We start from the raw sequence: 14,955 nt of genomic DNA, 5'->3' as shown, positions 1-14,955 counted from the left end.
TATCACTATCCCCTCTCTCTCTCTCTCTCTCTCTCTCTCTCTCTCTCTCTCAGCTGCTCCTCCCAGCTGTTTAATCACACATGGCTCATGCCTAAAAAAGAGAGGGAGGGAGAGAGGGAAGGAGGGGACAAATGGGAGGAGAGACAGAGAGCGCAAAAGAAAGAGTGGGTGATAGAGAGACAGAGAATGCGAGCAGAGTGTGAGGCACATGGCCAGTGACTGAGAGATCTTTGCGTCCTCTCAGTGCGAGCAGCTTCTCCCACTGTCTCCTCTCTCTGGTTGGATTACTGCTGAGGAAGGACCCTGTCTGGATACTCCTCCTCTTCTTCTTCTCTTCCCTCTCTCCTCTACTTCCCTTTCCCCTCTCGGCCTCTGTGTCTCTGGCTGAGGGACTCTCTGTCTCTCCGTCTTCCCAGATCTCACGTCTCCTTTCTCCTTTCACCCCCCCCCTCTCCCCTGCTTCCCCCTCAGGATGTCGTGTGAGGAGGCTCAGCTCCACAAAGAACGGCTGCAGGCCTTGGCGGTAAGTCGGAGTGTGTTTAAACTGTCTTTGGCCTCCTGTCTGTTTGCTTTGCTGTCTGTTAGTCTGTCAGTGACTAAAAACATGAGGGTTTTCATGGCTACCCCGGCTCACCTTGACTTCATCTCTTTCTGTCATTCACAGTACAATATCTCGCCTGACTGTCTGGCACCTCAGAGTTCCTGCAACATTAGTTCCCGCTCTCTCTCTCTCTCTCTCTCTCTCATTCTCTGACATGCTCTGTCTGCCTAGTCACATTATTCATTCATGTTCCATTCACGTCCAGCACATGTAGAGGGTGGTAAAAAGTATCTGCATCTGTCTTTGCCTCTTTGCTCCTTACCAAAGTCCAAGTTTATTGAACTAAACATCTTGGCTGAAATTTAAACGTGGAGCAGCGGTGGTCTGACCTTGTGTTTTATGGTGGTTCTGAAGCCAATAACCTGCTTAGAGGAGTCTGTGTCAGATTCCTTTTTGGTCGTTAAATAAAAAATTGAATAATGTGTTGGGAGCCCTCCAGCATGACATCATAGCCTCCTACACCCATTTTGGTGGCACAAAACAATTTTTGTTGCACCCATTGTAATGCGCTTTACTGCCTCACCAGCCTTCAATCCTGCGCTGCTGTGTTTGTCTTGCTGTTCGTGTCAGCTTTCATCTTCTTCCATGTCTTTTTTTGGGGGGGAGAAACCAACTCAGAGAAAAGTTGGTGGAAAATCAGTTCTTTTTTTTCTTTTTGGCCAGAAGTCTGAGGTTTTTAGGTGTATGTGCTTTCCAGGGTATCTTTCCAAGGATCTCAGCTGCGAGGTGGTCTAGAATATGTTTCGATGCCCGTCGTTGTGTTTCATGATGACCTATGCATCTGTTGAAGTGTTTGGCTCGGTGCTGGTAGGACTTCAGAGCAATGGTTGGACCCGGGATTCACTGCCTGGGACTAAATTTGGCGCCAGCGAGGAACCACAGCATACCACACACACTCAAGACGCACAGAGGCACAGGAACACACACTCATACACGCAAGTGGGGGGAACAGCGGCAGCAGCAGCAGATGGAGAAGCTATTTTGGCCACGTTGGAACATGGCAGCCATACCAGGCTGCATGTACTTAAACCAGTCAGGCACTTAAGTAAAGAGAGCGGAAACTTCTCACGAGCATTTCTGTTTCTTGCATCATTCCTGCAAAACAGTACAAAATCATTGATTATCTTATCATGTAAATGAGTTTTGGTTTGTTGCACCGGGCCAAGAGAAACTGCAGAATGTTCCGGTGGCCGTTGTCATAAACGCTACAAAGAAAGCTCTCTCAGGTCTAACTCTACCCTGAAGGACTGTTGTAAGTGTCAAGAGCTGTGACATTGTGTTGAAAAGAAATAAATCATTTGAGCCTCTTTGCCTCTTGCAAATGAGCATCTGTCTTGTCTCAGCTCTGTGTGTGTGTACGCTGTATCAAAGACAAATAACTGCACTAATAGCTTTTAAGTCCTACCAGGCACTTAAATAGAGAAGGGTTACTATTGCACTAATAGTACTAACAACTCTCTGAGGCAGCTAAGCACTCTGTAAGCCTCAGCATCAGCCAGCCAGCGCAGGTTTCAGTGTAAATACAGAAGCTGGTCGAAGTTTCCCAGAGCATCTCAAAGGGGATTTCAATTTCAATTTTGTCTTCAACAAGGATGGTGATATTCTTTCTGACCTGTCTGACTGACTTTCTGGCTTTCTGGCTTTCTGAATAAGCATTACTGAATCCCTGCAGATTGATGCAAACACACACACACACACACACACGCACACACACGCTGTCTCCGGTCTGCAGCTGACATGCTAATGATTTCATCAATTATTGATTCTCTGAGATTTCATTGTCATCACCATCAGTGTCTGGCCTCTTCAATACTTTAGCAGATCTCGAGCCAAATTGGACGCTTCCTCTAAAATCAGAGGGTTAGAGTCAGCTCTGTGTCTTCAGATGGACGCACAGCTAATGAATCTGGTTCTCATGACATGCCATATGGACTTTAAGTTTGAGTGCCTTGCTTTACTATTGAACTGGACCAAAAATAAATAACTGTCAGGTAAGCAGGCAGCTGTCATTCCAATGTTCATTTACCACAGAGGCAGGTCTATGTGCTCTGTGGCTCATGAATAAAGCATGGCACTAATGGCTGTGAATCACCAGCCCTTTTTTTTTTTCTTAGCTTAGCAGAAAGGACGATATACCTATCTGCTCCATCACAGCAGTCGGAGTGAGACAGCGTTTATAGAGAATTTACACAAGTCTTCTTTACAATTGCTCAGAACACATAAAGTGACTTATTTCAAGTTTCGGTTGTGAATATGTGCGAAAGGGCCAAAACATTTTATCTGATTATCTTCAAGCCTGGGGGTAATTCATGATTTTAATGCATTTATTTTTCTGCACAAATGCTAAAAGATGAAAACACGATTTAAACCTCAGATCTTCATGTGCAACAGTTTACAGAAATGTGACTCTAGACAGCTACTCAGGTCGCCAGTTATCATCGATGTTACCCTCTCAATCGTACAAGAAAACAAAGATGTAAATTAATTGTATTAATATATCACCCAGCTCCAGAATGACCACATACTGCCTGCAAGCATTATGTAACTTTCTTCTGAATGTACTTTTTTTATTACTTATTAATTATTGAAAGACCAGAAGAGCTGTGAACTGCGTCTCTCAGCTACCGCGCAATTTATTTACAGTAGTTTAATTCCTGCATTTTTTTTTGAACATGGCAAAGATGGTTCTCGTTTGAGTTAGTTCCGTATAGACTGAAAGAATGTGTTACTGATTGGTTTGTTTGCTACATACGAGAGCGCTAATCATTTGGGACAACAAAGGGTGGGACTTTTGCCAGTGTTTAATCTAAGAGTTGATTAGTCAATTGGCTCATTTGTCCGCCACACACACACACACACATACAAAGATTCCCACAGTCTGATAGTGATTACGGCCTGTCAAGCTGCCAGCGGTGCAGGTTTCCATGGTTACTAATTGGTCAGATTAGGGTACCAGTTGTGATGTCATGTTGTTAAACCCAGACCTGTAATTGGTATATTATTAACATGTAATTATGGCGGTCGGCTGGAGTACAGCCTGGTCCGGGTTCCTCAAAAAACTGATTATGCGTGTGTGTGTTTTTTATTCATGTGAACTTGTGTGTTCACCAAAACCCAATTTGTGTGGTTTTGAGATCAGCCAATGAATGGTGAGTGCTTCATCTTTCTAATTAACTGTTGCCCATGTGGCCTGCCAACTGCGAGCAGCACGGCAAAATACATATATATATGTGTGTGTGTGTTTGTGTGTGTGTGTGTGTGTCTGTATGAACAGTTTCATTCACTGACTTCTCTGTAGTGTCTGTGATATGTTTACACAGATGACCTCAGCCCTTTGGACTCTTAGCTGCCCCCCCCCCCCCCCCCAAACGCACACAAGGCCGCAGATCGTCTGGGGCCAAGTCAAAGGGGAATCAGGAAGTGGTGCATGATGAGTGAGATGATGTGTGTGTTTGTGGGAAAGACAAAGAATGAGGAAATGACAGCTGCTGGCACTGAGAACATGGTGGGAGAGATATTTCATTGCAAAAAGATCTTCAGCTCAAACTCTAAATCTGTGTTGCCTCTCTGGCTGCTTTATGAGTATTACTAACAATTCTGCGAGACTAATATGCAGTTATGAATTGTATTATTTCCTGGATTCAACCGCAGGTTGATCTCCTTGGATGAGCTCTGAGAAGTTAATCTGTGTTACTCAGGGTCTTTCTGGAAGCTGGTCAGTGTTCTGGATCCACTTAGCAAGGTCTAACAGAGGGAAATGAGTGGGGCAGGGTGAGGGTGAGGGGGGTGCTATAGCTAGACCTTGGCATACGCTGAGATTTGTGACTGCGGCATGCAGTGGAGGGCCGGGCTAATGGGCTGCGTTAAAAGAGGTAAATAGAGTGGGGGGCTGGGCAGCCTGCAGGCATGTGTAGTTTCAGTCTGTGCAGTTTGCTTACTTATAGATTGACATATTGTCAGCATTGAACCCTTGAAAACAATTTGGAAAATATTGATTGAGGTTACCAAAATGGAGTCAAGTGTTTTCTCCTAACTGTGAGTTACTGATAATAAAAACACTTGAGACTGTGATCACATTTTTAACACACTTCCACCTTTTTCTGTTACTTTAAGTGCTTTTTCCTCTGCACTTCTGAATCATGGGGCTCAGATTTAATGGCACTGCTTTGTGCTCCAAGTCAAACATACCTGTTACTGAACTGTTACTGTGAGTGCACACATTAGGCTAATATTAAACAATACAAACATTTTGAATGCCTTGAAGGAAAAAAGCAGTTCTTACAGTTTTCCAGTGAACAGATTAGCCTTTAACTTTCTGTCGTCTGCTTTTATTTGCAATCTTAGTTTAATTACAGTAGGTAATGGAAACGGTGTGTTGCAGAGCAACGAGAATAGCCTAAAACAACCTCTGTGAGAGATTGTTTCTCCCTGTGTCAGTTATTTGCTCCCAATCAGACACATGTCTGACTAAACCAGACACATCCCTGTCATGGTGTTCAACAGTGCAGCAAAATCAAATATTTCCCGCCTATATAACAGATGTTGGCCATCTTTTAAGCTTTTGTTTAGTTAACATGTGAACTGGGTTATTTGGTCCAGTCGACAAAAAGCGTTGTCAGATAGCCCCCATCTGCTCCATGAACAGAAATACTGTATACAGACGGCTCAAAGACATAGCTGTTGGTGTGTGATGAATCATTGGAGTCACTGCATCAGTTTCAGTGTATGTTAAGGCCCGATAGGCTTCCTGAATTAGTGTCTGTGGTCTTGAATATTTGGAAATGTGGGTGTTGCCAACTACCAACAGCGCAGATTGGATCCTGGAGAGGCAGTAGTGGATAGGTGGCTAGGGGAGGCTTGGTTTAAGGACTTCACCGCTTTATGGGGGTGGGGAGTGCGCTTGGGGCAAAGTCATTTTGAGGGGGAAGAGGGTGGGTGTGGTTTGTTGGGTAGTAGGGGGTCTGGGGCACGCCAGGCATTACATGTCGTCTAAAATTAGCAGCAGCTGTCTTGGACCTACTGGACATTCTGGTGTGTTTGTGTGTGTGTGTCTGTGTGTACATGCCTGTTTGTATGTGTGTGTGTGTGTGTGTGTGTGGGGTCAGGGTTCACAGAGACAGGAGAGGTTGGAATGCAGCTCTAGTGGGCGCTGCTGGTTTTGAAATAATTTTCATGACATTTGAGCTTAATTGGATAGTAAACAGTGCAGAGTGACAGGACAGAGAGATACTGTAGAGGGTAGAGAGACAAAAGTACATTTAGCAGACAACACATTATTGCTCTCATTACTCTCCTAATAACACTTGCTGATAGCAGTGGCAATGTGTGTTCACTCATGAAGCAGGAATAATAAAAAAATGTTTTGTTTGTGTATGTGTACGTCCATGTGGTATACATACTCGTGTCTCTCCTCAATATGGACATGATGAGTTTAGTCACCACCTGCTGCTATCGAATGACAACAGCGTGCAAGACATTTCAGCCATGTGCTGAAGTTTGCATTTATCGACACCACCATTGGCTAAGGAATTGCCAGGTTAGCGTTGTCTGTTCGCTCTAGACCCAACAAATTAGCATTGTCTGACACTCATAGTCACCACTAATGGCAAACAGACATTTTCATACTGAAGGCCTGCAGGTGTTTGCCACAACTCATGATTATTTTCATTCCCTTGTTGATTGATTTTCTGTCGATTCATTGTTTCGACACTAAATGTATTCATTCATAATCAGGGAGTGCTGGCTCACGGTTTATACTATTATCCAAAGATCTTTCTTGCGCTGTAAGTGCAGAATCAAACCCATGACATTTGAACAGCAGGTCCATTTCAGTCTCTGTTCTCTAAGCGTTCAGATATGGCTGTCCGTGGAGTGGAAGATGATCTTCACTGTGAGATGTCTCTGCTGGGTGTGTTGGCATGTGCACAATGTGACCCATCTGATCTGTAGCGCACCTCTGTTCACAATCTCAACACCAGCAGATCTGTAGATCGAAACAGAGTTACATCACTTCTTTACCACTTTGCAATCAAGTCTGTGTGACCTCATGCCGGGCGTGTGAGCTTATATGTATCAGTAGTGCAGAAAGCAGGTGTGTGTTTGCAGTCAATTGCTTGCATGTGTTTATGTACATTTTATGTTTTTTTATGGAAGCTATGCAATCGCTATATACATATATATATATATACTCGAGCACAAATAAAGCATTTAATGATTAATTCATTCATATTCATACCAGTCTGGATTGGCTCCTTTATTGGCTTCTTTATCTGGTTTTGGTTTCGTCCAGGTGAGAATGAGGCCATTTGTGAGGCCATGTGTCAGTAACAAAAGTAATGTTGAACAATTTGTAAGGGCTGAGAACATTACACAGATCTACTACAGGAAACCACCCAAAAATGGAAGAGGTTAAGTTTAGAAGGGCCTCTTGAATTCTGTCTTTTCTGGTGTGAACACCACAGAAGAAGAGTGAAAGTTTTGCTGCCTCTCCACTGCCAAAATGTTTAACCCTGCAGGATGAGAGGTCAATAAACTCAGTCCAGCCCATGTGACATTTGGTTGGTTTGTGAAGCTAACAACAAACCAACAACAATGTTAAAAAGTCTCCAATGGGGCTTAACCATTTTAAATATTGAACACAGAACTTTGTATCCAACTGTAGTGAAAAAAGTGATGTCCTCTGTATAAGAGCTTTGCAGCAAGCCAAGTGGGGCCCAACACTCAGTGAGTCAGAGTGTGGGAAGTCATGAGTGTGTCACCAAGAATGTCAACATATTTTCTTGAGGAGGAGGATGTGTTCTCTGGGGGAAAATACAGTGAACAGAGCAGGGCTCGGGGTCTTTCTCCCTGCCAATTCAAGGCTGTCGTGTTCAGACTTCAGCACTTGTCTAAGATTTTACTGCTGCTAAGATGTCTTCTCCATCTCGATAGTAGATAAAAGGTAAATAGGCACATTGCTGAAAAGTACACTACTTGGTATTCTACAGTACCTGCAATGCATGTGGGCCACAATGAACAGCATTTGAGTGGCCAGTGCAGTGTGGTGCGAGATTATGTTGCATTGCGCTGCAAAAAAAGAGGCAGTGTCAGCTTTTTTTTTTTTAATCATACTACCCTCCTTTTGTTTTGTTTTGTTTGTTTGTTTCTTTCCCACATCCCTCTGCAGCAGGCACCCCCACTGCGCTGCCTCATGAAATGAATTATTTGCCGCAGAGCTATTGTCAGTCTAAAAAGGCCTTTAGGATAGTTTAACAACCACTGAAATAAAGTATTACATTTAGTATACAGATACAGCAGAACATTGCGGTGGATGGGGGTGCCCAATTTATACATTTTATTTCTGCAATGTGATGCAAACCACTCAAACCACAGTTGATCTGTGAATGTCAAGCATCCGTCTTTGTGTGTGTGTGTATTCTGTCCACTGGCCATACAGAATACACACACACAACTTGTCTGAGTTTTATGTAGAGAATATATTAGTGTCTACCTATCTGTGTGTATCTGAGTGTATTTGCTTTTGTGTGTTTCTGTTGATGTGTATTTGCGTGTGTGTGTTTGTTTTGCCCATTCCTCGACCACATGTCCTTAACAGTCCTTGACATCTGGTGGCCATACCTCTGCTCGGGCTCTCTGGCTGTACTTCACAAGCCATGGGAACTGCTGCTGTGTAGGCTGCAGCGGTGTGTGTGTGTGTGTGTGTATGTGTGTGTATGTGGTTGTGGTTGTACATGTGTGTGTGGGTGACAGGGAGAGAGATGACCTCAGGTTTGGTGCAGATGTTTTCACACTCTGTGTGCAGCTTTGTGATGTGTTTGATAGACTGTTAAACTCAAGTTGTTTTATTCTGTTCTCTGTGTACTGTGTGTCTTGTTTTTCCTGATTTTAGATCTGTTCAAAAGTATTTTCAGATTTTGTGTTCCTATGCATCAAAAAGCTATGTCTATTTCCTGCAACAAGAAGACAGCTCAGCATATCATTCTGAACAAGTCCTCCTCCTTCCTAAAAGATAAAATAATGGTGCCCCTGTAGTTTAGGGTTAAGACTTCAACCATGAACCACAATGGTCAGATGCTTTGTATACCCATCCCGGCCGGACTCTCCCTCATTTCCTGTCACCTCTCCACTGTCTGTAATAAAGGCTTCAGAATGATCAAAAAATATGACAAAACAGATTGTTTTTCAGTGCCTCACCATAACAAGTCATAAGACCATTTTCTGATCTGCCACCTTTATGGTTTGGTTAAGTCTAGGCGACTACAGCTACTAGGTTACAGTCAGGGAAAGGTTGTGGTCATTATTGACTGTTAGTGGGAGAAGGGATGCAAAGAGCATGTCTCTGGTGTCAAAGTCAGATGTCAGATGCTTTTGTATGCCCAACCTTCCACCCCAGCCTCCTAACCCTAACCCTCCAGCGTCATAACAATGTCACGGTACTTCTGCCTTCACTTCTGAGAGACAACAATCATTATTCACACGACCACAACAGGTCGCATGTCAGGAAAATGTAAACTTAAGGAGTTCTCTTTCAGAAAAAATTTGAGAAAATAGTCCTCCAGCCTAAACTTTTTTTTTTTCAATTTTCTCATGTTTCCTGAAACTCCAACAACTCTTCGATTCTAGTCTGATCTGTTTTTCTTTATGCCAGTCTGTTGAGCTCTGTTCTATCTGTTCTGCTACTCTATACTCAGTCCTCCTCTTTATTCCATTCTGTGTCACTCTTCGCTCAGTTGTACTCCCTTTGAGAGGCGGTCCAACGTTTATTCACATTTTGGGGTTTTCCCTGATGGTTATATTTAGGCAGCCGGAAACGTTACAGAAATCCTCGTTCTGCTCCCACTGAGAGAGAGAGAAAGAGAGAGGGAGAGAGAGAGAGAGAAAGAGAGAGATATGAAGCCACATACTCATCTGCAGTATCTCATGCCCTTCAGCCCCCAACAGGGTTGTACTGGGATCTGCTTTGTTTATATTCCCATGCATACATCGCCTCAGTCTGTTTAGTATTTCTTTTTTGGTTTTTTTGGTTTCAAACCTCCCACTCACCGTTCTCCAAGTGTCAGCCTCATTCATCTCCACATGAAGTTAAGGATTGTTCTACTCACCTCAAGTTCAACCTCAGCACCAGTTAGAGGCTTCAGGCTTAATCCCTCCGCTTTAGATAGCCTGTGGACCCTGACCCCCCTCAACCCGTGATAAGCCCTGACCCCAGACCCCTCTAATACTTCACTTCCTTCCTATTATTTTTCTCTCCGCCTCTCCAGAATGAGAAGTTTAACGGTACAGATGGAGTCAGTGTAGTGGAGAGGAATTGTGGAATATTTCAGTTTTGGTTTTTATATATCCTTTCAGAAACATATTCTTCGAGTTATAGCCTGTTATATGTTATCTTTTATCTGTCTTAGATGTGTTAATTTCTGATTTCACTCATTAGTCTGCTGTATTGTTGAAACCAGAGACTGTAGACACCCACCCAGTAGACAACAACACTGTATCCGTTTAAATTGACAGTAGACTCCATAAGAAGCTGCTCACCTTTTAAATTGAATGTATGAAAACCTTAATTGCCCCGAAGGGATCTTGTCTTCCAGATGATGAACATTTACATTAAGACAATCAATCAATACAACGGCGTGCATTAGTGCATCACCACGCTTTTCCCACTGCCCTGCAATAAAAACACCTAATGAAACTCCTGACGGTATGAATCCACAACAATGAAACATTGAACTGAGTGGAGTTTGATTCTGTTTTTTTGTTTTTTTTGTCTCTCAGGAGAAGCGAAAACGGCAAACTGAGATTGAAGACAAAAGGAGCCAGCTGGATGACCTGGTGTTACAGCTACAGCATCTCAAGGTTGGTTTGTGTTACAGTATTTTTAAAACACGGGGGTCTTGCTGCTGGTGAAATTACAGGCGGCCCATCTACAATCTGTCCTCATTCAGTTTGTTCCCAACGTATTCAGCGCACATAGCTGATGACACATGGCTTCTATTTTTGTCAGGCTACTCATTCCTAGTTCTGCATTTTGAATTCGCTCAGCCATATAAATTGTCACAAGTCAAAAGGTATGACAATGATCATAATTTAACTTTTGCTCAATTTTGACTATGGTGCAAAGACGGTGCCCATGTGAAGGTTTTTGATCCACTAAATTATATATTTATACTCAATTCTAACTGGCTTTCATGCATAAAAAATGTTCAGTCTGCTGGGATATATATATATATATATATATATATTTATGCATTATAATGTACTTCTGGACCTCTCTGCTTACTTATGTTTTTTACAGCTTTATATTCATTGCCTGAATATGTTATGACACATTTACTGTTTGGTCTACAACTAGGCTAAACATTGCAGTAGTACGGGCTACTGTATGTGAGACATAATGGATGAAGCATCGCTTGAGGTAACAGCTAGTTTAAGGTCAGATATTGAGTTTATGGTTGATTAGAATGAGGTCAGTGTAAAGGTGAAGGTGAGGTAGAGAGTTCAGATTAGGGTTAGAAGTTAGCGGAGGGATGGAGTCAATAATGATCTACACAAAGAAAGCTTTACAGATGTGTGCGTGACACCCATTCATCTGTCTTAATCTACTCAATCCCTCTTCCCTCTTCCAAACATAGTTCTTGCCTTGACCCTAAATGTCGTACAGAGAGATCAAGAGACAGTGTGCTCACAAAACGTCATGTGCCTTCTTTTACAGTGTTGTTCTGTGCCTACATACTGCTTCCAAGCGTACGTGCGCTTGTGTGCACGGATAAATGTGTGAGTGGGCTTCTGGCTGACAGGTAGTGGTTCATTCCATCCAAACATCCAAATCTCAGGGCTCCTGGTGTGCAGGCCTGTTAGAGCACAGTTTACCTCGGCCAAGCAGGATGGGCCTGGCTGTTTTCTTCTTCTTTCCAGAAAAACAAACACGCATAAACATATCCCTTAATAATTACTGCCAGCCGCTACTGGTAAGCCAAGATTTTGTCTCAAGTAAACACTGATTTGATGTTCAAATAGCAAGTGCGGCGTAAACGGGGACACAAACTGCTGACAGATTGCGAGTTTGAACAGCTCTGGGGCATCAGTAATTTATGTGGAGTTCTTGAACCTTTCAACCAGTGAAAAATGTGTCCCTTGACCTCGCACACAATCTCAGAAAAACACGTGACCAGCCCTGTCAGGTGGAGACACACCAGATATAGTCATCCTATACATTTTGACGTCTGATCCATCATGTGATGTTCTGCTAAATCTTCTGCTTCTTAACTCTACTTTCTGTTTCTCATCATATTTTTAGAATGTATGTGTGAATAAATGCAGTCAAAAATAAGTAAAAGTGAGTTTAATTCTAGAAAAAATATTGTTGCACTTTTTGCATAGTGGACTGCTGATGGCTAAGAAGAATTGTTTCACAGATGCAGGGTGGGTGGGGAAACGGCTGTGGGAACCCATTACACTACAAATACTGTATCTGAGGTAGCCAGCTTGTAATATTTGCAATAAAAATACATTCCATTCTCTAATTAGAGCCTTTACACACACTTGGCATGAATGAGTCCTTTATTAAATAAGTTTGATTCCGACATGCAGGCGTTTTCCAGCATTTAACACCCACTCGTGGAAATATCGACAAAAGAGAAACATTGATTGAAGCCATGTGTGCAGCGTGTTTGACACCATTAAAGCAGTGTGTTCAATGCAGTACAACTATTTATGAAGGTTAAGCTCAGGTTTGTTCACAGTCTTGAGTCCAGGTTCCTGCAGTCTGGGCTCAGCTGCAAAACATACATTAAAACAAATCTAAGCCTTACTCGTCAGTTTACTGTTACTGACCTAGTACTGCCTGAAGCATTTGCAAGTACAAATTATTGTAGCAATTTTACGTTTATATTATATAACTTACACATTTTCTTGTGTGTGTCTTGAATGTAACGCTGATGCATTTCATTCTGCTAGAGTCTGTTTTCGTTTCCTTTCTCTTTTTGGTTACTCTGCATGGAAAGTAATAATCATAACAAATTAGATATGACATCAACTGCTGACATTTCAGATTACTGCAGTAACTACACTTTAGACTACTAGCTTGTGTTGTTTTATTCAATCAATGCTGCATTGCAGAGATCCTCAAGGGGTTTACTCTTTGTCACGGGCTGATAATAATTCAGCAAATATCCAGGCCACAGAAGCTTTTTCCATTTGCTTTGCGATTTAAACACCTTATGTCTGTTTTTTATTATCATTTTTGGGCATCTTATGTCTTCATTAGGGGATGAGATGGGGACTGACACACAACAGTTCATGGTTAGTGCCTTATTCAGCGCCCCACTTGGTGTCTGGCAGCTCCCTCCTTCTGTAAAGTGTAAAGTTGTTCTATATACAACAAGTGTCGCTGGAGTTTTGACCTCTCCAGCTCTTTCCTGCTGAACAGGAAATGATGCAACCAACATTACCAGCTTTTTATCGAGCCACCATAGGTGAACAAAGACGGGAGCACCACCTGCAGATCTCAAACTCAAAAGTCTGAAAGACTCCTCATAAATATGTGAGATGGCGTTATTGGATGGATCTTATTCCCTTTGTTCTTCCCATGCTCCCCAGAGAAAAATGAAAAGAAGTAACAGATATCATCTTAATGCACCCTAACTCAAACATGTTTGCCCTATCGTCCACTGAGCTAAACGGGAGTGGAGCCCCTACAGAGCCTGTGTACTGCCCTGTTTAGTTTTCTTGCATACAACACCAGCAAGCTTGAACTCCAGATGTAATCAGCATCTGGTCACACAGTCCCATTTAATGGCCATTACCTCTGAGTGCCACACAGCCAGGCAGCATGAAGCAGGCTTTGTAGTCGGCTCTCCAGAGACGTAGTAGCCTGGGAGAGGAAATGGAGACTGGAGCCTGGAGATTTGATAAGAACCTCTGAGCTGCATGATTCAAGCCTCTCAGACTGGAGGCGTTGATCTGAGTCTGGGACCATGTAAACATCGTGATGATTTCAGAGTAAAGTTAACCTTACCCAGCATTTTCTGCTGACGCTTGGTTTCCTCAATATAGAGTTGATTTTCCCTCAGGAAGTTATGTATGTTGCCGTTTTGATGTTTGGTCAGTTATTTCAGTTTCTGATGAATAGCATAGACCTTCTGAACGACCCCAAACCTTCCCTTTAAGAGTCCAGCTCCGAGCGGTTGTGTGTCAGAGCTCAACAGGAAATGGAAAGTCTATTAAACAGGGTGAGAGAGAGCAGGCCGGTTCTCAGAGGAAACAACTGGTCAATTATCCTACACAACTGTATTCGTCACCGTTTTGTTGACTGCCGAAACGGTCCAGAAAACTTTATTTACATGTAATGATATTTTTTTTGTACAGTAGTACTTTAGTGATAAAATTCCACAGGGAGGTCAGAGGTCCAGGTCAGCTACAGGCCAGCATCCTCCTCTGCTTCCATGATGGGTTCTTTACCTCACTTACAGAATATTGCCATGATCTTTATTCGTCCTATGGAGTCACTTGCAACTAGCTGCTTGTACGGTGTCACTAGCACTATCACTAGCAGCATAAGGGCTGATAGCTACTGCCCCACAGGCTCAGCACCAGTCAGTTTGACTTTAAAGTTTAACTCCAGTCTTCAAATTCAGACACAGAGGCGTTTTTTATCCTCATGATTTGGACAAGGACAAAATGAGCAATGAGCCATGTTGAAATTTACAAAGCAAAAGGTGTGACAGGGAACATTAACCCTTGAAAACTATAATCATCCAAAGGTATTTCAGTTTCTGTGATGTTTACATTTCAATTCAATGGATAAATTGGATTTTGGAGAAGTGCATTCATTCAGTCTACTTGACAAACAGGTTGTGGAACTTGAGTCCCATTCAAAATATTTCTGGCTAATACGTGACGCACATGATCTATGTGAGGTTAGCTCGGCTATGTGGGTGTGCAGCCGCCACACACGCGGACACAAACAAACAAATAGCTCCGCTGCCACATTCTGACAGCAGGTGGTAAAATGCTTTGGAATCATTTCTGCAGACCTCATTGTGTGGTGTGTGTGTGTGTGTGTGTACGTGGAGGCACTCATACTGTTAATTGTCAGCTCTAGGACTTAGAGCCAAGCAACAGTTTTACAGTAAACAGCCAAAGGTGAAGCGAAGTGTTCCTGCTCAACTCTGTTGTGGTAACAAAACAGAGCCCAGACGTCAGTGACATAAACACACAGCTCCTGGCATTCATCTGTAAAACATTAAGGAAAGCAGTTACCCCTGTGTGGTGAGATGATTGGCACTTTCACCCCTGTTGTCTTAGTGTATTTAATACACCATGGTGCAGACAGAATGGTCTCATTAGCTTTGTTAAAC

General features: G+C 42.8%; 1 protein-coding gene across 1 annotated transcript in view; it reads left to right on the top strand.

The window, feature by feature from the left end:
• Positions 1–459: 459 nt before the first annotated feature.
• Positions 460–14,955, top strand: part of LOC139301659 (paralemmin-1-like) — a 58,588-nt gene continuing 44,092 nt past the window's right edge. The window contains exons 1-2 of the mRNA XM_070925101.1: positions 460–523; positions 10,373–10,453. Of these exons, the coding sequence (XP_070781202.1) occupies positions 473–523; positions 10,373–10,453 (132 nt within the window). The 5' untranslated portion in view covers positions 460–472. The remainder of the gene's footprint in view (positions 524–10,372; positions 10,454–14,955) is intronic.

Source organism: Enoplosus armatus, chromosome 18 (genome assembly GCF_043641665.1).
Source record: "Enoplosus armatus isolate fEnoArm2 chromosome 18, fEnoArm2.hap1, whole genome shotgun sequence".
Classification (NCBI taxonomy): domain Eukaryota; kingdom Metazoa; phylum Chordata; class Actinopteri; order Centrarchiformes; family Enoplosidae; genus Enoplosus; species Enoplosus armatus.
This window is presented reverse-complemented; position numbering and strand designations above follow the sequence as displayed.